Consider the following 20,499-nt stretch of genomic DNA (forward strand, 5'->3'; position numbering starts at 1 on the left):
TAAGAATTGAGACAGAAACAAGTTATTTCATACTAAAAGTGATCGAACTATTCCACCTAGCGACAGTCAACTGTCTACTGCTCCATTTTGCAGATAATGAGCCATCAGCAAATCCAGTCTTGACTGTAGCAGTGATCCATGTAGGTAAACAAAGACTGGAAATGGGATGATTGGACTAAGTGGGGAGCCGGACCATCTGAGGTCAGGTTAGCGAGGTTCTGCTGTGTATATTTTAGAGCGTTTTTATGTTTTTTGTGTATGTAGTTTTTTGACTCAAATTCTGTAATCAGTTCTGTTTGCAATTTTCTCTTAAAGATTCATTTGATTAATTGTTTCTGTTAGATTTTCTGAAGTTATTTCAGAGCTATCCATCAATGTTAAGAAGTTGACGTAATCCCTGTCTATTTTCTCCCGAGAATTTTCGTTCACATTTTGTTATTTTTGAGCTCCTCATTTCATATCCTTATACTTATTTTCCTGTCTTTGTTGCTGCTTTTTCTTTTTATGAACTGAACCTTTTCTTCTCTGTGACACTGAAAATGTTCTTTTCATTGTCAAGCTACAGCACTAAGGAATGATTCGCTCATTGTTGGTGTGTCACTTTCATTCATAGGTTGCCAGGTTCAGTGCAGTACATGCATACCAGAATTAGAATCTCACAAAAAAGTGGATAGAAAAGTTGTTGTGTCTCCCTGTTACATGATTGTTCACTCTTGTCTGCAGACCCTGTTGGCGTTGATGACACAAGTGCCAACGTTCCTCCTCGGTACCACCATGTTCCTGTTGTGGCTTCTCGTGATCGTTCAGAAACTTACCTTACCCTTGCAGTGGAAGTAGCTCTCATTGGACTGGGTCAGCAGCGTATTATGCCCACAGGACTTTATGCTCAGGTAAGAACCAGTTAATATATTATTGTTTATATTTATTTGATACTCAGATAACTGCCTTTTTTGCAGTATAGTTTTTACTGACCAACTGCCATATGTAATTGATCTTTAAGGAAAAAAGTAATTTTAATGTGTAAGGTATTATTGGTTCTTCAAGAATAATATAACCTTCAGGTCACTCCTGGTGACTGGTGCAATTTCAGGTGTATTAATTATCAGATGTTCTGTAACTGAGGAAGCCAGTCTAATTATTCTATTAAATTAATGGACAATTTCATGAATGACAGTATTTACTAAATATTTACATGCATGAAACATTTTTTAATCAACCATAATGGAATTTTGTCTTCAGTGTTATTTCTGTATGTAATTTTTGTTTCCTAGATGTTTTGTTGGACTCCATAGTGCATCTATTATGCTGTATTATGTTACTCCAATAATTTTAAAAGTTAACACTGTATCCTTGAGAAGGAAGCTTAGGAGAAATTTAAAATATACGTTCTAGAATGCCGCTGTAATTCACATTCATCAACGAAAACAAAGATCGGATTCACTTAACTTAAAAAGGACAACAACTTTAAGCAATAATCATATCACTTTGTTTTCAACAGGAGAAATCCTGCAAACAAGAAGATCGTCTGATTGCAAAGCTGCAAGAAATAGAACTGGACAACAGCCTGGTTGCGGTGCTACGGCGCCAGGCAATTGTATTACTTGAAGGAGGCCCTTCAAGTGGACTGGGTATTGGCATCCATCCAGAAAGCATTCCAATGCATACTTTTGCTAGGTTCCTGTTCCTCTCACTTCTCAACTACTACCCTGACTTAGCCTATGAGGTTGGTCTACGTGCTATGAGGTTAGTGCCTTTTGGTAATTCTTTCTTTTGCAGATTCTATCAATGTTAGAAATGTTGTAATGTGTATACCAACACTGATGGAGACTGTGGAGAGAAAAAGATAATTTTTTTTGGAGGAATGAAACTAGTTTTCTCAATTGGAGAAATGCAAGCCAAATAACACTAAAAAAACTCAAAGGAAGATTTTGTTTTTTTCCTGGCTACTTACAACAAAATGTTAAGCGTCTGGACAGCTTACAACTGCATGCTGGACTAGGGCTTGAGCCTGGAATCTTGCCTTTTGAAAGCGATGCACTTACCAACTGAGTACCCAGGCATAACTCACAATCCATCCTTACTGTTTCATTGCTGGAGTACCTCTCTCTTACTAAGCAGAATGTGAAGCTGCAAGCAGAAAAAAAAATAGAGCAACAGTTGATTGAGCTCTCTATTGTTTAGACAGTCAGTTAATTTACTTGTTAGGTGATGAGAACCTATTGCCTTGTCCTTGATTACACCAAAGATTCCTGAACAGTCTCTGTTCCAGTCTCTGATCAGTGATTTTTTCAGAATTGTTTACCAATGTGAGTTGAAGTATGTCTTAACATCATCATATCATTTGTTATTTCCAAACAAAAATACGTGTTGTTGCTACTATGAGATTGTCTTTTGAAAGTGGGATACAGTTCACTAAAATTGAACTGTATGTTGTAGGTTACCCATTTTGGAGGAGCATGAGGATGCTGATGACCCAGTCAATGCAAATGTGAATTCATTAGTCCTGAGTCGATATCCTCGTTGGTTTACACTGGGCCATATTGAAACTCAACAATGTGCATTGGCCTCAACAATGCTCAGTGCAGCAAAAGGTATTTTTATAACAACATATCTACCTATTTTTTGGCCTGAAGGATTGTATTGTAATTCGTCTGTCGCTTAATTATAAAAAAAAAAGAACTGAAAATGATCAAAGAAACTTCATTAAAAGAATAAATGAGATCCTAGTTTAAGTAGTGATATTAGTACAAAACAACATTCATTGTATACTGGAGTTGTTGAGCGGTAGACAAACAAGTAAACAAGAGCTAGAACATAACTCAGCTTAAGAACTTGCACTCTTTTTTCACACAAACAGGTAAACACACACTGATAAGCTAAAACATGGGACCTGTGTTAGTAATCAAAGACACACTGACAGCTGTGAACCACTTGCATCCATTCATGCTTGGTATCTTCCCTGACGGCAATGTCACCGTTCAGCAGTATAACTGTCCATGTTCAGAGACAGAACCATGCTACTTTCATTTGAGGAGCATTATAGTTAACTCACATTGATGTCTTAGTGAGCGAATTCACCTGATGTAAATCCTATGGAAACCATCTGAGTCACTATCACTGTGCATGCAAATCAGTGGCATGTTATTTACATAAATTACGGGAGCTGTGTATAGACTTCTAATGCCACATACCTCCAAAAACCTACCACAAACTGTCAGATACCTGATACTCAGAATCAATGATGTATTTTATTCCAAAGACAGACAAACAACCTATTAAGCAGATGTTCATAATGCTTTGGCTCATCAGTGTATAAACACGCAGTTACATATAAATACGCAGTTACATTGAGGTGGCATTATGACTGCAATGTAATAGATCGCTTCGTATGCATATCTTGTGTGCTGTTGAGAAGATAAAAAATTCATAGAGTGATTGATTTTTATTTATATGGCTGTCCACCTTTAACAACTGCTCTATAAAATGTGTGGTGGTTTTCACTCAATCAGTTTACTTTGTTTTACCTCCAGTTTGTTCCAGTATTACATTAATGAGACCACTGTTTCTTTCAATTATGTGAGTTTGCTCTTTAATGGATAACATTACTTCTTACAATGATGCTATTCTCATTTCTGTATCATTTTTATTTTACAGGTGATGTTCTTAGACTCAGAACTGTACTCGAGTCGTCACAGCGCCATATACATAGTTCCTCTCACTTATTTAAGCTAGCACAAGATGCCTTTCGCTTTGCTACTCCAGAAAATGGGCCTAGGCATCCAACACTATTGAGTGTAGCCTTTGAATTAGGACTGCAGGTAAGAAACTTGAAAGAGAATGCATTATTTGAGTGTTAAAAAAATAAAAAGTACTGGTTTTAGTTTGCATTTTGAGTGGTTTATAGTTCCAAAGAAGATAAAAATGGAGCATGCCATTCATCTCAGTTGATTTACCAGAATCCGTTTTCAATAAGGCTCTCGATATTGAGGCAGCAATTATTTTCCTTCCACATAAATGTAAAATAATGCAAACCAGAACAGGTAGCTATATGTCGGTTTTGATCATGCATTCAAATGAATGGAATTCATATTTTGAAACTAATGAAAAAATTTGTTTCTGAAAGAACTTACTGTAAAAAGGCAGATTGAGTTATTAAAAAAAATACCCACATCCAAAACATAAAGCTACTCTTTTCTTATTATTCTTGAAGAGTCAAGTTTGCCAAGATTGGTAGAAATTCATTTTATTACTATTACCAGTTTTGGTAGATAAATGCTGTCATCATCAGCATATATCTGTTGAAACTGGTTATAGTAATAAAAAGAATCACTAGCAATCTCGGAAAACTTGATTTTTCAAGAATAATATAACCTATAGATCACCCCAGTGACATGCAATGTCAGACAAGTGTAACTAATTTTTTTTTTAATTTCAGGTTATGAGAATGACATTATCCTCTTTAAATTGGAGACGTCGTGAAATGGTACGATGGTTGGTAACATGTGCTACAGAGGTGGGTGTAGAAGCTCTTGTCTCAATCATGCAGAACTGGTATCAACTCTTCACACCTACAGAAGCGACAGGTAAATGTTTGTGTCATGTGTATTGGAAAATGGATTAAAAAATTTATACACGGACATATCATGTTGTTTTCAAGAATGGTTATTTTAAAATATTTTATGAATTACTTGTAAATGAAATGCTTAAAGGAGGTCCTGGCCATGGAAGAAACTATCTTGGACACTGACTCCATACAGATTGTTGTGATGTGATGTGCTTATTTAACTGCTTTGATTATGTTGTTTGTATTGTTCGCATTATTCCTTGACATGAAATTCTTCACATTTATAAGCTACTACTAACCCTTGGTTATAGCAGTTTATGTAATCTTCACTTTTGATAATCAAGCAGTAACCTTGGATGTAGATAATAAACAACTATACAGGTGCCTTATTCAGGCAACCTGATACACATTGCCAAGCTTTGTACAAATGCAGTTTTCATCTGTTTGGAACAATCTCTTGTCACGGAGCTTATGCCAAAGATATTTTTCGCTGCTTGGCAACTGGTGTTACTCTATGCTGTCATATTGCCTTGTGCTGTAAAGTCAATTTTATTTGTGCTATGCACTTAATAAAATTTTCATAACAATAAATCCTGTATTCAGCAAAGCTTTCTGGTTGCAAATCTCTTTGACAGTTTCGTGGAAATCGTATACACTTTGGTGTCCCTGCAAAGACAGTTTCTGTGAAGCATGACTAGCAAGATAATCTTTGCATATATATAACATGCATTGTATGCACAACATTGGATAGCTTTCCCTCTGCACTATAAAGATGCATTTTCAGATTGCCTATAGATATGGTTCTGAGCAAATACCAAGGAACATGAACTTACAGAAAAAAAGAAATAATTGTGTATGAATGTATCAGCAAACATCTTGAAAGTTAATGTACACATAGTGTTTTTTCAAAGTCACTCGCAGTCACTCAGGAACAAAGGTGCTGAGTGGAAATAGGGCCAAAATTTATATCACTTTAGGGATCACTTCAGAGTTGTGTGTGTTGATAGTTTCCTGTGCAAGCACGGAATGTAAATGCAGACAATTTCCTCACCCTACGCACATAGCTGCATGCATTTATCATCATTCTGTTTGTCTGCAATGAGAAGGGGAAAGTAATGATGGTGCTGATGGAAGAGATGAATGTACAGTTTTCCAAGATTTTCAGGTTGAGTAAGTAGATGGTGTGAAAATTATGGAAGGAGGGACAGGATGCTAAGAGTAATTTGATTGAGATATACACCCCAAAGAAGAAACAGCAAACTGTTGACTTTAAAGATAAGATTAAATTTGCTGTTAGATGGTAATTTACGCTGATGAACCAAAACATTATGACCACCAGGTTAATAGTGCACTGTCCACCTGTGCATCAGTTCGACAAGTCCTTGGTAGGTTTTTGGATGTATGTGGCACCACATGTCTATCCACAGGTCAGAAATTCCTGTAAATTATGGGCTGGTGGTTTGTGAGTGCAGAGCTGGCACCTAACAGCATCCCAGACATGTTCCAGGACATCCAGATCAGGCAAATTTGATAGCCAGGGCATCAATGTGAGTTCACTATTGTGCTCCTCAAACTGCAATTGGATGATTCTGGTCTTGCAAAATGGACAGATATCCTGCTGGAAGATGATGTGAAGATATAAAACGTGAAGGGATGCAGATGGTCCACAGTACTCTTGACATAGTACACAGCTATCAAGGTGCCTTCAATTATTTCCACAGGTTCCATGAAAACCCCAAAGACTGTCCACCACGGCATGATACTGCCTCTACTGACCTGCATCCATGTTACACTGCATGTTTTGAGCAGCTATTCATCTGGATGACAGTCTTTCCAGGTTTTCTGTGGTTTTCCTAAATTGCTCTAGGCAAATGCCAGGATGGTTCCTTTGAAAGGGCATGACCTATTTCTTTCCCTTTCTTGGAGCATTCAGAGCTTGTGTACTCCATCTCTAATGATCTTGATGTCACCATGATGTTAAACCCTAATCTTCCTTTCTTTTTTACAGCATATCTAGATATGATCATCAACTGGTGTAACAACAAATATGATTCATCCAGGTGACATGTTTTCATTGATCCATGGTTCAGTATTGATGATCCCATGTCCTCTGCAATTGGAAGTGACAAAGTTGCTGGGTCAGCATGGGAACACATATAATTGTCTGCTGTGGAAGTCTATGTTCAACCATGCATGTTAAACAGTGTGCTTTGAAACACTTGTGCTTGTGCTAGCATTGTATTCTGTCATCAGATTTGCCTGTACTTCTTTACACAGCAAGCAAGTTACTGACTTCGACATTCTTTGATGAGGTATGAGCATCCAACATCTCATCGCCCACTCATGGTTTCAGTGTCCCTCAACCACATCCCATTGATGCTGAACAGCTGAGCAGCTGAGCAGCTTTGCAGTTTATCAGTTGCTCATTCCCAGATATTGGGCACGCCCACTCATGGTTTCAGTGTCCCTCAACCACTTCCCATTGATGCTGAACAGCTGAGCAGCTGAGCAGCTTTGCAGTTTATCAGTTGCTCATTCCCAGATATTGGGCATAACGATTTGCCCTTTGTCAAAGTTGTATATGTGAGCCTGTATTGTTGATAGAACATTTGTCTCTGCTCCACTTATATACATTCTCTATTGGGTCATGTGGCCACAATATCACCACACAAATGCAGTCACACAATGGACAATGGTCATAATATTTTGATTCATCAGTATATGTGGTACTAAAAGCACTATTAGAAGCTATGAACTCTACACCTACATAGATTGTGTTGTATATACAGGATTAAAGGCATCAGAGTCATTCTTAGAAAAAAATCTGTTTACAATATTTTGCTTTAAAAGATGTCAGAATAAATAAGTGATAATATACAAGCCATGCCTGGAAAGTTGGTAACATCTTGGGAAATCTCAGAAAACCATTTTTTTCTAACCAAAGTTTATTTTTACAAGAAAGAGGATTTGTTAAACTATTTTCCTGTAAGTTGCCACCCTTGTTCAGACATTTGTCGTAGCAGGAAACAAACTTTTCTGTGCCGTCTTCCTAGAAAGATGCTACTAGTTAAGACAAATACTGCTGAACACCGTTTATTGCATCATCACTGTCAAAGTGCCTTCCTTCAAAGTCATGCTTGAAGTTCAAGAACAAGTGATAGCCAAAAGTTGTGAGATCAGGACTGGATGGCATGTTATCAAACTGCTCCCAGTAGAATTGTTGGATAAAATTTTCAGTGATGCCAGCAAAATGGGAATTTGCATTGTCATGAAGCAACCAATGCACTGACTGAGCATTCCACACCTTTTGTTCTGAACTGAGCACCAAAGTTTACTCAATGTTTCATGGTATTGTACTGCACTGATGGTTTCACCTCTGGGAAGGAACTCAACAGGCAGAGAGCCTTTTCTGTTCCAGAACACAATTTATATGTTTTTTTTGGGAGGGGGGGGGGGGGGGGGGTGTGTCATGAGTGCCTCCACTCCATAAACTGTTGTTTTGATTCTGGAGGAGTGACATGACAAACCCAAGTTCCATCAGTGATCACCATTCCATTTAAGAATTCATCTCCTTGATCACTGTATTGGGAAAGAAATGTTAAAACACTGCCAAGTCGCTTCACTTTTTGAACATGCAGTAGCGTTTACGGAACCTAAGAGGAGCACAGTTTGCAAATATTTAAATGATTTGTGACAGTCTCGTGAAAAACAGTTTTTGATACCTGTGGAAACTTATCACAAAGCAGTCTTATAGTTAACTATCTGTTTTGATGAATTTTATCATTCACTTACTCAGCCAAACCATTATTGACAACAAAAGGCCGCTCACTCTGTGCTTTGTCATGAACATTGGTTCATCCACCATTGAACTTTCTCACTCAGTTTCTCACCATTGCATGAGTCATTACATTTTCACCATAAATCTCTACAAGTTGATGGTGAATTTCAGCTGGCTTAACATTCTTTGTGTTCAAAAACCATATTACACAACACATTTTGCTGTCAGCAGTTCTGAGATTCTCTTAAATGTTTTGAATGATCACTAACAAATCTAAACACAACACAGTTGGACTGTAATGGTGTCAGTGGAAAGAGAGTGAACCAGAGAGACAAGTTCAAATGTACATAACTGCGACACTAGTGCTGCAGTGATGGTAAAACAAAATAGTACTTACTTTCTGGACTTGCATCATACAAACAACATGACATGGTTATGAAAACAAAAATGAATCATTGCATATGAAATGACTAGTTGATTCGCATATGTATTATTGTGAATAAATGTTGATAATATGACAGTGTGTGGAAAACAATCTCAAATAAAAGTGCTGATCAATGTTTAATTGTTGTTAGTTGTGTAATAATAACTGAGCATATGCTTATCATGTATCCATCTCTGTCTTTCTGCATAGTAAACACAATGGTTCTGCTACTCTGGCTGGGACCTCAGTTGGCTTTCTCACCTTTTAATGTAGCATATATGTAAATCATGAATCAATTGTTTCAAAATACTCACAAAAAATATCATTTCAGGATCTCATGTGTGAGGAAAGAGCTGTACAGTCAAACATCAATATAACGAATTTCATGGGACCATGAAAATTAAATTATTATACTAGAGTTATTGTTTTAATGAGGTTTTTTTTTATCATGATGTGGAGCAAGGAGCCATGTTTTTGTGGCTGAGAAGTACATTACTGTAATACTTTTATGATGAAAAATAACATTAAAAGACAAGTAATGAAACACATTTTGTTCACTTCATTTATTAATACTGTACCTGTAGAATATCTTACTTTTGTGTACAGACAGATTCACTTATTTTCCTTTGTTTCTTTTTTCTTAAAGATTCTCTTGTGGGTGTATATTGTCTTTATCTCCTCTCACACAATCAACTGTTGCGCTGTAATACAAGGGATTGAAGATGCTACTTGCTGAATGGTTTCCAACTGACCTATTAGCCCCATCAGTGGAGGGGGATTTACGCTTATCACTCCTTGACAATAGATTCGTTGGTATATGCTTCAAACATCAACACCTCATCATCCACTGACAAGTATTCAACTACTGAAGCATCTATGGTTTCACCAGTAACTGTTGAATAAATCTCCAGACCACTTTGAATATCATCCAGCGTTATTTCATCCACCACAACATTCTCACCAACATCTTCCCTTTCAGAAATTCTTTCATTTTTCCAGCAGTTCATAATCACATTAGACTGTACACTGTTCAGGAACTAGCAATCATGTCACAAGCCTGCTTCACATTGAAACTGTAGGGACTGCTCAGCTTTCTTTCAATGTTTGCGAACATGTGTTGAACTAAACGTGAATGGTATTTTATCTTAAAGTTCTTAATTACCCCCATATCTAGTGGCTGAAGAATCGAAGTACAGTTTAGGGGGAAGTAGCATAGTTCAACATTCTTCAGTGCTGGTATGTTGTTATGCGCACTACAGTTATCCACCAGCAATGCAATTTTCTTATTCTTCATTGACATCTCTTTATCAACATAAGCAACCACTCACTAAAAAGAGTAGACGTCATCCATGCTTTTCGATTTGCCTTGCAACTGACTGCAATAAAAGAAATCACATTTACAATATGACTGTAGCAAAACATTACAGCTGAAGCTATACTGTTCTGAATTAAATTATAAATTAAAGGAAGGTAAAATAAAATGTATAATGTCAGTTTGTGTGTCCCTGACGCATTTCTGCAGAGAAGAACAGTTAGGCATCCTTCAGGCTGCTTCCTTCCTTACACTTTTCTCCTCTAAAGGCCATCATCTTCTCTGGCATCAGTTGATAAAACAATCCTGTCTCATCTCCATTGCACAAGTTTTCAGGACTGTATTTTTTTAACAGTTTACACATGGTGTTTATCCTCCAAAATTGTGCATCACCTAAAGGTGCTGAATTTTCTTCTCCTGAAATCACTTTAAAAATGATCCAATGCCTGTCCTTAAAGCTTTGCAACCATCTGTTACTTGCCTTATAAATAGAAATGCCAAGCAACTTAGTGAAATCTAAGGCTTTTTGACATATCAACAGACCATTAATTGATACATTCTGTGCATGCATCTCATTAAACCACCGCAGTGTAGCACTGTCCACATTGTTAGCAACAGCTGTCTTCATTCTTTTTCTTGAAGGGTTAAATTTGCCACCTACAAAACTTTCTTCAATTACTTTTCATTTTTTAAGAAATGTAGCTGATATTGATTGTACAAGTCTGTACTTCCTCGCCACATCTACTTGTTTCATTCCATTATCAATGTCTTTGAAAATCTCCATTTTTGTCTCCAACCTTATTTGTTTCCGAGTTCCAGCAACTGTCCAAATCTTACTGAAGTCCAAAGCATTTACATCAATTAAAAACATTCACAGATTCCAAAAATCATGGAAATAAGCTGCATGAGAGCCCAGCAAAACATTTCTGTCTGCTACTGAAGCTCAACAATGAACAAACTAAACACTCATTCAAACAAAGGAACTCTTTGATGTTTGCTGCTCAGCACAGCTCGCCTGCTGCTGTATGCTATTCTCTTTACCACTAGAATAAATACAGTACTGTAGCATGCAGTGAAGCTTCTGGAAATAAAGTGCTGAAAGTCTAGTAGCTAAATAAACAATACCTACGGCTATAGTGAATTCTTAGAAGTAGGAAATATCAATTCCCCAAAATTTGTTGCTAAATTTACTTCATCATTGTAATGAGGGGTAATTAACATGGTACATATAGGAAATCAGCGGGGGCCATATAAAATTATTGCTGTACCTGGGTTTATCGTTGTATAGGTAATCATTATATGGAGGTTTGACTGTATATTATTTAAATAAATTGCTATACTTGTTTGGACACCATTTCTTTATTCCTGTGTAATATTTGATACATTTTATTAATTATAGGGGTTAGCATAATCACTTTCAACATGGATGAAACTATTTATGTTATTTATGTTACCAGTCAGTAAAAAAAATGTCTGAATTTTCAGGCCCTGTTGCTACCACTATAATGTCCCACAGCACTATTATGAGACTAAATCTGTCCTATGCTCAGCAAGAAGAGCTCTCAAGTTGTGCCAGAAATCTAGCACTGCAGTGTGCTACAAAAGTAAGTTACGGTTCTATTCTATAAACATGAAACATTTGTTGTCTTGGAATGTGTTGCAAGTTCAGTTAAATGCAAGAATCTAATGTCACTATTCTTGTTTTCAGGATCCACCAAACTGTGCCTTGAACGCATTAACATTATGTGAAAATGAAGCTCTGGCCTTTGAGACAGCATATCAAATTGTTATCGACGCTGCATCTCATATCATGACTTCATCACAGCTCTTCACAATTGCGCGATACATGGAACACAGAGGCTATCCTACCAGGGCTTATAAACTAGCAATGTTGGCAATGAAAAATGTCCATCTTGCATACAACCAGGTAATGTCAGCATATCCTCCAAATATATGATGGGCCCAATAGGACCAGACGAGGTACAACCAGTCAATGTCGCTTTTGATGGTTGGCCTTCCTTTGTGTCCAGATTCGTTTCATCCTTTCAGAATGAAGTCTTTATTAGACTATGGTGTTCCAGTCTGTTTTTTAATTTCCCTCTGACCAACTTTCCAATCAAATATCTTTTGTCTGAATGTTTTTCTGTCTGTAACATCTGCTTGAGTTACACCGGCTACTTTATGACCTTCCTTAATCACAGCGATCCATTCAATTGGCTCAGTTTCGGCCTTACTTCTGTCTTCACAGAATTCCACCACTTCTTTTGTCAACCTAATGGGTGCCATTCTTTTAATGTGCCCATGAAATTTGTCTTTGTTTTCTCATGTCACAATGTATGCTGGTGTATACTTGTATTTCCTTATTACTTCTCAGCCTATAAGTTTCTTCATCAGTAATTTCGGGGCCTAATATTTTCCTAATCACCTTTTCTCCTTTCTTTTGAATTTCTTCAATATCCCTTTTTCTATTTAAAATTAAAGTTTCTGCTCCATAAATACATTCAGGTTTATGATTTCCCATAAGTATTTGAATTGAGAAACACTTTTTATTTTTTCATACTTCATGTTCAAAAACTTTGGTGCTTATTTGTTGCATGTCATATATTCTGTTTTTTTAAATGATATTTACAGTGCTACTTTTTCCGCAACTTCTTTAAGAGCAGTTAAAAATTTTTTTTTTTTTGAGTTGTGGTAATATTAATAGTTAAAATTGCCATATCATCTGCAAAGGTGAGGCCGTCTACGCTAATATTATTACTACCTAATGTGATTGATCAATCTATAGTTTGACTGGACTTTCGCTCTCCTTTTCCAAAATACAGTTAAACAGTAATGGGGAGAGTGCATCTCCCTGTCTATCACCAGTCTTTATATCAAATGGTTGAGAAATTTCTCCCATGAATTTAATTTTAGAGCTAGTGTTAGTTAATATTTCCTTAATCAATGTTAGAACTTTATTATCTAGCCTTTGTTCCTTTAAAATTTGGAAAAGATATTGTTATTTTTCCATGCTTGTTTTTAGTTGCTAGTACTTTACAGCCAGTGTGTTGTTTTGTTATGCTGTACTTACTATGATACTCAAAACTGAATTATTGATTGCTTACTCTCATTCTGTCAGTGAGCTATAGGGATAGCTCAAAAATACAGCCAGTTTAATTGGTTGGGGAAAGGAAATATATGAACCTGCTCATGAATGAATGTACTGCTTATAAACAAGTGTAAAACAAAATGCAGCTACAGTAACATTTGCTTGAAGTCACTTGTAACACAAAATTTATTAATTTAAAATGAAGGTTAGGTAAAACTAAAGACAGTTATAGATAGTATGGGTTTCTAAAATCCAAAAGACATAAGTAGTGAAAATGATATCAATCTTTTTTTTTACTGCAACCTCACGTAACAATGAGGGGCAAAAGCAGGTATCATCAAAACATGTAGAGCAGTTAATGCCAGTTACCACAGATGTTGCTTTACCAGTGAAGAAAACTGCACTCGGTGAAATACTTTTTTTAAAGTTTAATCTAATTAAGACAGAAAAAGACAAGCAATAGTTGTTGTATAACAGCTGCTGCAAAAGATAGCCACCATTAATAAACATGTTAGTATTTCTTACACTTTAATACTGGTGATTATTCCTTTTCCTAAAAAAAAGAACTATCATTTTTTAAAGAAGGAAATTAAAAAGGAAGAAAGCAGTGCTTATGTGTGCCTTGCAGTTGCATTTTTTTTTTAATAATGTGTGAATACTGCCTCTTTTTCAGGACACGCATCCAGCAATAAATGACATCCACTGGGCCTGCGCACTGAGCCATTCACTCGGAAAATCGGAACTCACGAACATGATACCATTACTGGTCAAGAACGTTCAGTGTGCTACAGTGCTGTCGGACATACTACGCCGCTGCTCAATGACTGCTCCAGGAATGTCCTGCCCACATCCTGCTCCTGATGGGACAAAGCACCACCACCACCATCACCACCACAGAGGGGGGAATAGAGGAAGCTGTGGCGGCGGTATGAAACCATTGTCTTATGACAGGCCACCCCTGCGTCAGCTGCTGGAAGCTGCAGTTGCAGCATATGTAGCCACCACACATTCAAGGCTCACTCATATTTCGCCCCGGCACTATGGTGACTTTATAGACTTCTTGGGTAAAGCCAGAGACACATTTATACTAGCCCATGATGGGCATGCTCAGTTCACGCAGCTTGTTGAAAATATGAAAGTGGCATACAAAGGCAAAAAGAAACTTATGTTTCTTGTAAAAGAAAGGTTTGGCTGATCATAATCAAAGCAGAAACTCATGAGTAGATTATTTTTTGTGTTTGCATATGTTTATTATCTTGCCAGGTAGAAATTTATTATTCAGAAAAATGTGGAAATATTGGTATTGCTTATTTTGTTTTTACCATAAATTTTGATTTCGTTGGAGAAAGAAAGTGTCTGCTTTGCAGCTGGGTTATTATTTACATAAAAATTGTGCTAATGTCTGCATTTGACAATGGCAGTAAATCATCATCATCATTATTTTATTTTCCATTTGTTCTCTAGATTATGCAAAAGTGTACTGTGGGAAAAGAGTGAATTCAAGGAAGAATGAAAGCTGACTCCTTATACTTGCCTTATATTTGAGATTTGCATGTAATGTCTTGCATAACAGACAGTTTGCATGACTGTAATACATATTCTACTCATTTCTTTCTAAGCATTCTTCAATGTGAGAAAAAAATTAGAGAACAATTTTTTATAACTGACTTTTACATACTCTGCACAGTCCACATGACAGAGATAGCTAAACTGTCTGAAAAAAAAAAAAAATTATAATAATATTTTGGATTACCATTTGATGAAGTGATTTCCTTTCACTTTTAACAATTCTAGCACATGGAATGAGCTGAAAATGAGTTCTTCCCATACTGAATTTTTTAATTTTGTGCTTAGAAGACCTAGTTTCCTCTGTTATGGCAATTTCTCGCAGATTCTGGCAAATGATTAGAAAAGCCTTTGAAAGCAGATCATTATGGTAGTAGGCATACTCTTACAGTGATAGTGATTGAAAAAGACACATAGTGACTGATTGAACATATTGTAAGTCAGATGACCCACGTGAAGTGCTACAGTTCTTGTGGTCGCTCCAGTCATCTCACTGACATGGACTAAGACTGCTTCATGTTAGGCTCAAGGACAACTGCTGAGCCAGAAGGAAAAGAAATAAAAGGGAGATATTGATTATCTTCATTGTGACAGTTCCAAGGTTTGTAGTTCCATGATTTTGTTGTCACTGCTCTTTTAGTATCTTTCAGTTTTGAAACATTTTAATTATGAAGTGACGGAACATTTAAATTTCTTTACTGCCAAAATCCCTAAACTCATTCTTCTGAAACTATTGGTATTCTGGAAGTCAGGATTTAAAAATGTGTTACACCTTTCTATAACTTTGATACTGTCACCACCCACTCCTCATGATCAGACAAAATGTTCTGATCTTCTGGTCCACATTACTAGTGACCAACTGACTTCCAATACAACCAATGTTTAGTTGAAGAAATTTTCTGAGAGTTAAGAAATAAAATACAAGATCAGTATCTGTTTCTCTGCAACAAGTGGAAAATATTAATCCCAAATCCCTCTTAATTATGTGTCAGCCTGCTTGAAAGGCTACTCACAATTGCAGTGAACTGTAATCACAACATTTACAGGTCATTTTTTCACATATGTTTTTTATGTAAAATCTGATGCTCATAATCTAACACTAATACTTTACTGGGATGACTTAAAACACTTAGAATTAAATATGGGGCCACATCACAGTAGATATTCTACGTGCTGTGTTAGATTTTTTACTAGCACCTCCATGATCACACAATGAGGACTCCTCATGAAATTCTTCTAATTTATGATGTAGGTGTTCCTAGTGTCCATTGGCGGGTCTAATGGCAAGCCGCTACTTAATTAAACTTACCTGAGTGGTGATTTTTTTTACTCAATTTGAACTTTTCCTCATTTTTTGAGAACTGTAAACACATGCTGATGAGACATTTTTGGTTCTTTTAATAATGTACAAAATGATAGGAAAAGTGATTCTGATATTATTTTTCTGAAGAATGAAAAAAGAAAATAATATTCTGAAGAGTATAGGAAAATAATTTGTTGTTGCCAGCAACTTTCACCCCACTGGTGTTTGATTCACTTTAGAGAGGCTGAGCCTAAAAGTGAAAATTCTAACTATGGCTTCTTATTTGTCTTTGAAGCTATTGACTAAAAAGTAATACCAAAAACACTAGAACATTAACAAATTGATAATAGCTAAAAATAATATTTAAAGTACATTAACTGTCCTTAACAAAATTATATCAGCTGGTATAAAGCTGAAGCACTACCAATATTAACACACATTTGCTGAAAAATTGCTTGTATTGTATAACTGATCACTAAATATCTAAACAATAAAAAAACCACTATGGCTCAGTTTAGCAAATATTATGCTGTAACTGAAAAGCACCACTGGATCTCAAGAGATGGACTGTGTTAATGTTAGGCAATGCTAACATAGGTGTGTGAAACAAGCTGAGTGCAAATGGATATGAAGATCGTCAATAAAATTTTTATGTATTATTTGTATATATGATTATGCAAACATGTAAAAATATTATTCTTATGTTCTGTGTTTTTGTATGTGATATTTATGTTTACAACCAAAGATCGTTATTTGTAAGATGACTAGTATAAGATTAAAAACTTTTTAAAATTACATTTCATACCAAAATGTCCTTGGAGCATAAACTTGTTTTGCAAACCAGTTTTGGTCTTCAGGAATTTTACTGTATCAGGCTTCCTATTCTATATAATAGTAACTATTTCCATATTTTCAAGTACAAAATAATAATATCAGACTAAAAGCATTGACAAAAGCTTTATATAATCATCATTGTCAATTGCAGAATTCCGTAAACTACCTCTGTCAGTGATGTAGTCATGTAGCTTTCTCTTCCCTTAGTTATTTATTGTACAAATTGTTTTAATTCTCTTTCTTTATGTAATTATGTTATTTGTTATTATGCAATAGGTATTCTGCAGAAAGTCAAGATAAATGTTAAATTAATCTGTGAACAAGAAATTGCTTTGAAGTTCAGTATGCTATGAAATATGCTAATAGAGGAGGTTTACTAAATTTTTCCTCAAAAGTAAAATGCAGGAGCCATTGAAATTGATAATAAGTACCCATAATGTGTATAATAAAATCTGAGTCTTGATGAATTTCTCGTACGCTTCACATCTACAAAGCAAGTTTTGGCGGATATCAGTGAAGCAGTAAAACTCCTTTAAGTTTTGCATATTAATGGTATCTGAACTTCTTGGCAAAATATGATGCCAAGGATATGTGTGCCCATCCATAAAACAATTTATAACACAAAATTTAATAGTATTTATTCATTAGAGAATAATTTCTACTATAATGACGTCAAACTGATACTTCTGAAAACAAATATAGCAATAGTAGACAAATGAACTGCTTTGTAAAAGTATTTTATTAATATGTTAATAGCTCAAGTGTTTCTCATGAAGTTAAAGCAAATACATTACACATAATAGCAATTGTTTATATACTGTGGTGGCAATATCTGTACAAAAATAGTCTGCTATTGTGACAGCTATCTGCTTAGGTATCACTTGTGAACAAGTTTATATTAAAATGATTTTAAAAGTATATTTATATATAAATATAATTTATTTACTAGTTTACTGTTTTTTGTTAATTACAGAATATGAGAATTTGTGTCATGGTCATAAAATTGAAAGTCCAGTTACTCTGTTTTTAAACTGGTAAATGTCTCTGCTGTAGAATAATTTACCAGTACAAATGAGCAGACTCCAAATACAAAAGTGCAGCTTAAATTCTGAATACTTAATTTTTATAATAAATACCATAAACATAGTCTTATGGTATCTTAGGGCCATAAATGATGACCAAAGCCCAAAGCTTGGTCCCTGTCTCATATGTTCACTTTTCAAATACAACAGCAATATGTACGCCATTTTGATTGGGAATAATTGAAGTTAAAACAGCTGAAAGACACATTTCAAATGAAAATAAGTGTCAAATATTTCTCTGCAATAAAACCATCTACTGAATAAATCAGTCCATCTGCTGAATCCCAATCACAGGACATCTCAGTATGGAGTCGTACATTAATCAGCAGAAGTAAGCATACATAACCACTGCATATTATTAAACACAATTTTGCCTCTGTAATAACAGTTTCAAAACATGGATTCTCTCTCACTACACCAGTAACAGTGATCAGTGCTGGATTTAGGACATAATTTTTGTGGTCATGTTTTAAATGATCCAATTCTTTAATTAATATGTGCTAAATATCAAATGCTACAGCACACCAGTATTAAAGAGACTTAGAAATGAGATGAGTTATAAGGCAACTGGATAGAATTTCATAAAAATTTTTGTTTGAGAAAACTTTTTTGCAGTTGTAGCGACACAGCTATGTGTAAATTTATATGAAATAACTAAATGTGCTTGTTAAGTATGAATGGCATTGTACATATGTACATACATAAATTTTGTTTTGCAATTTTGTGTGTTTCAAGATTACATTATCTTTTGCCACCATCATTTTAGTTACACAAAAGATTTATGTGTAAATACATATATTTTTACTACTAGGTATTAAGTTTTTGACGTGGCATCTTTTGTGTTGGCTGTTTAATTGTTCCTGGAAATAATATAATACAATTTATGAGTCATATAATTGTGTGTCTGTGTGTGTGTGTATATGTATATAAACAAATATCTATAGAAGCATTGTGTAATTGACTTTTGGAATAGCGTAAGTTGGAATAATTGTAAAGTCAAATAAATGTGCAGTGCTGCCTTTTCTTATAATCATTCCATTTTGTATCTGGCAATGGCCAACATTGACACTTTGTTTAGATACTATTATTTTGCTTACTTTTGACTGTATGTAGCTATGTTTATCAGTGTAAGCTTACTGTGGGTCAGAAGATGGAGCATAACATCTTTCCACTCCCAAGGATTTCAGCAGATCATTAATGAAAAGTTGTCTGAATCATAGATATTCATTGCAGTCTTCCTTACTGAACAGAAAACAGTGCCAAGGTGATAAAAGTTGTTCAGTGTGGTTTCTCTTGTCTTATGTTATAAAGAGACATGCATATTTTGATTGCATCACCCAATCTCATATTTATTTATAATTTTGTATTACCAAGTTTGTAGAGAGTCAAATGTTCTTGTAATACTGTAGACAGTGCACATGTATGTGAGTGATCTGTTGTGATAATATATTTAGTTATTTAGTTGTTAAACATGCCTCCTTTAAAACGTAATTCTGTGTTCATAATTCTCTCGCTTGATATGGCTCAAAAATCCCAAGTCCCTTGATATATTTCACACAACACAGCTGAATGTGAGAAATGATCCATTTATGTTCTGAACTTGGTTAGGGATGACATAACATGTCCTGTGTATTTCACATCTGTAAGGGATTTCACACTGTACGAACTGTGCTTCCTGATTTAGTGACATCTGATGTTAGTAGCTGCATATTATCTTTACTTACACACTACACAAATTTAAAATAAGGTAGGACCTTATTCAGTGCTCATTAAAGTAGTACCTTTTTGCAATGATGAGACATAAAAATGACAGATGCGCACATAAAGTGCCCATTTCTTAAAAGAGTCAGGCTGACTGACAGTTGAGGGACAGTAATATATTATAACATTGTGAAGAAGAGAACTGTGGGGGAAGAGAACCAAATATATTCCAGGATTGGATGGAAACACAGTTTTATGTCAAACTGGTGAAAAACTGGATCAGAGTAATGCCAGTCAGAACAATTTTGCTGAATGCTCCTTTACGTTTCAGAACATAACCTCATATAGATGCTGCATAAATAAAGGGTGTAATAAGGAAAATATCAAGGGTGCACACACAGCTTCATCCATTGTTAGTAACCAATTCAGCATAAACCAGTCCGTGCAAATTGCAAACTTCCCTCTGCCAAGTGAATACCTGTTATATGGTGGTCATACGATACAACATACATGTGCTCAAGGTTATCATCTCCATATGATCAGACTTAAGGTTGTTACTGATGTGTATAAGTTCATGAAAAGCTGGAATGTAATGAATTGGTACTGAGGAATGTGTTTTGTGGTAAAGATATTGTTCATTGAATGTTGACATGCATCTCCCAATAATATAGATGTCAGGCAGTTCAAGAGAAAATTTTGACTCAGCAACACTTATCATATTAATCACATTAAAATTTGATCACATTAACACTGATAGGTTTTGAAAGAGAAAACTTCCTTCTTCAGACACACACCACCACAGGAATACCTCATCAAATAAAATATACAAATTGATACATAAAAAGGT

At 35.4% G+C, this 20,499-nt stretch overlaps 1 protein-coding gene across 1 annotated transcript in view; it reads left to right on the forward strand.

The window, feature by feature from the left end:
• LOC126484983 (zinc finger SWIM domain-containing protein 5-like) overlaps window positions 1–19,384 on the forward strand; it is a 148,222-nt gene extending 128,838 nt beyond the window's left edge. The window contains exons 11-18 of the mRNA XM_050108588.1: window positions 724–890; window positions 1,499–1,743; window positions 2,437–2,591; window positions 3,655–3,818; window positions 4,436–4,583; window positions 11,564–11,682; window positions 11,787–12,005; window positions 13,840–19,384. Coding sequence (XP_049964545.1) covers window positions 724–890; window positions 1,499–1,743; window positions 2,437–2,591; window positions 3,655–3,818; window positions 4,436–4,583; window positions 11,564–11,682; window positions 11,787–12,005; window positions 13,840–14,361 — 1,739 coding nt within the window. The 3' untranslated portion in view covers window positions 14,362–19,384. The remainder of the gene's footprint in view (window positions 1–723; window positions 891–1,498; window positions 1,744–2,436; window positions 2,592–3,654; window positions 3,819–4,435; window positions 4,584–11,563; window positions 11,683–11,786; window positions 12,006–13,839) is intronic.
• The last annotated feature ends 1,115 nt before the right edge of the window (window positions 19,385–20,499 follow it).

Source organism: Schistocerca serialis, chromosome 6 (genome assembly GCF_023864345.2).
Source record: "Schistocerca serialis cubense isolate TAMUIC-IGC-003099 chromosome 6, iqSchSeri2.2, whole genome shotgun sequence".
In the NCBI taxonomy this organism is placed as follows: Eukaryota; Metazoa; Arthropoda; class Insecta; order Orthoptera; family Acrididae; genus Schistocerca; species Schistocerca serialis.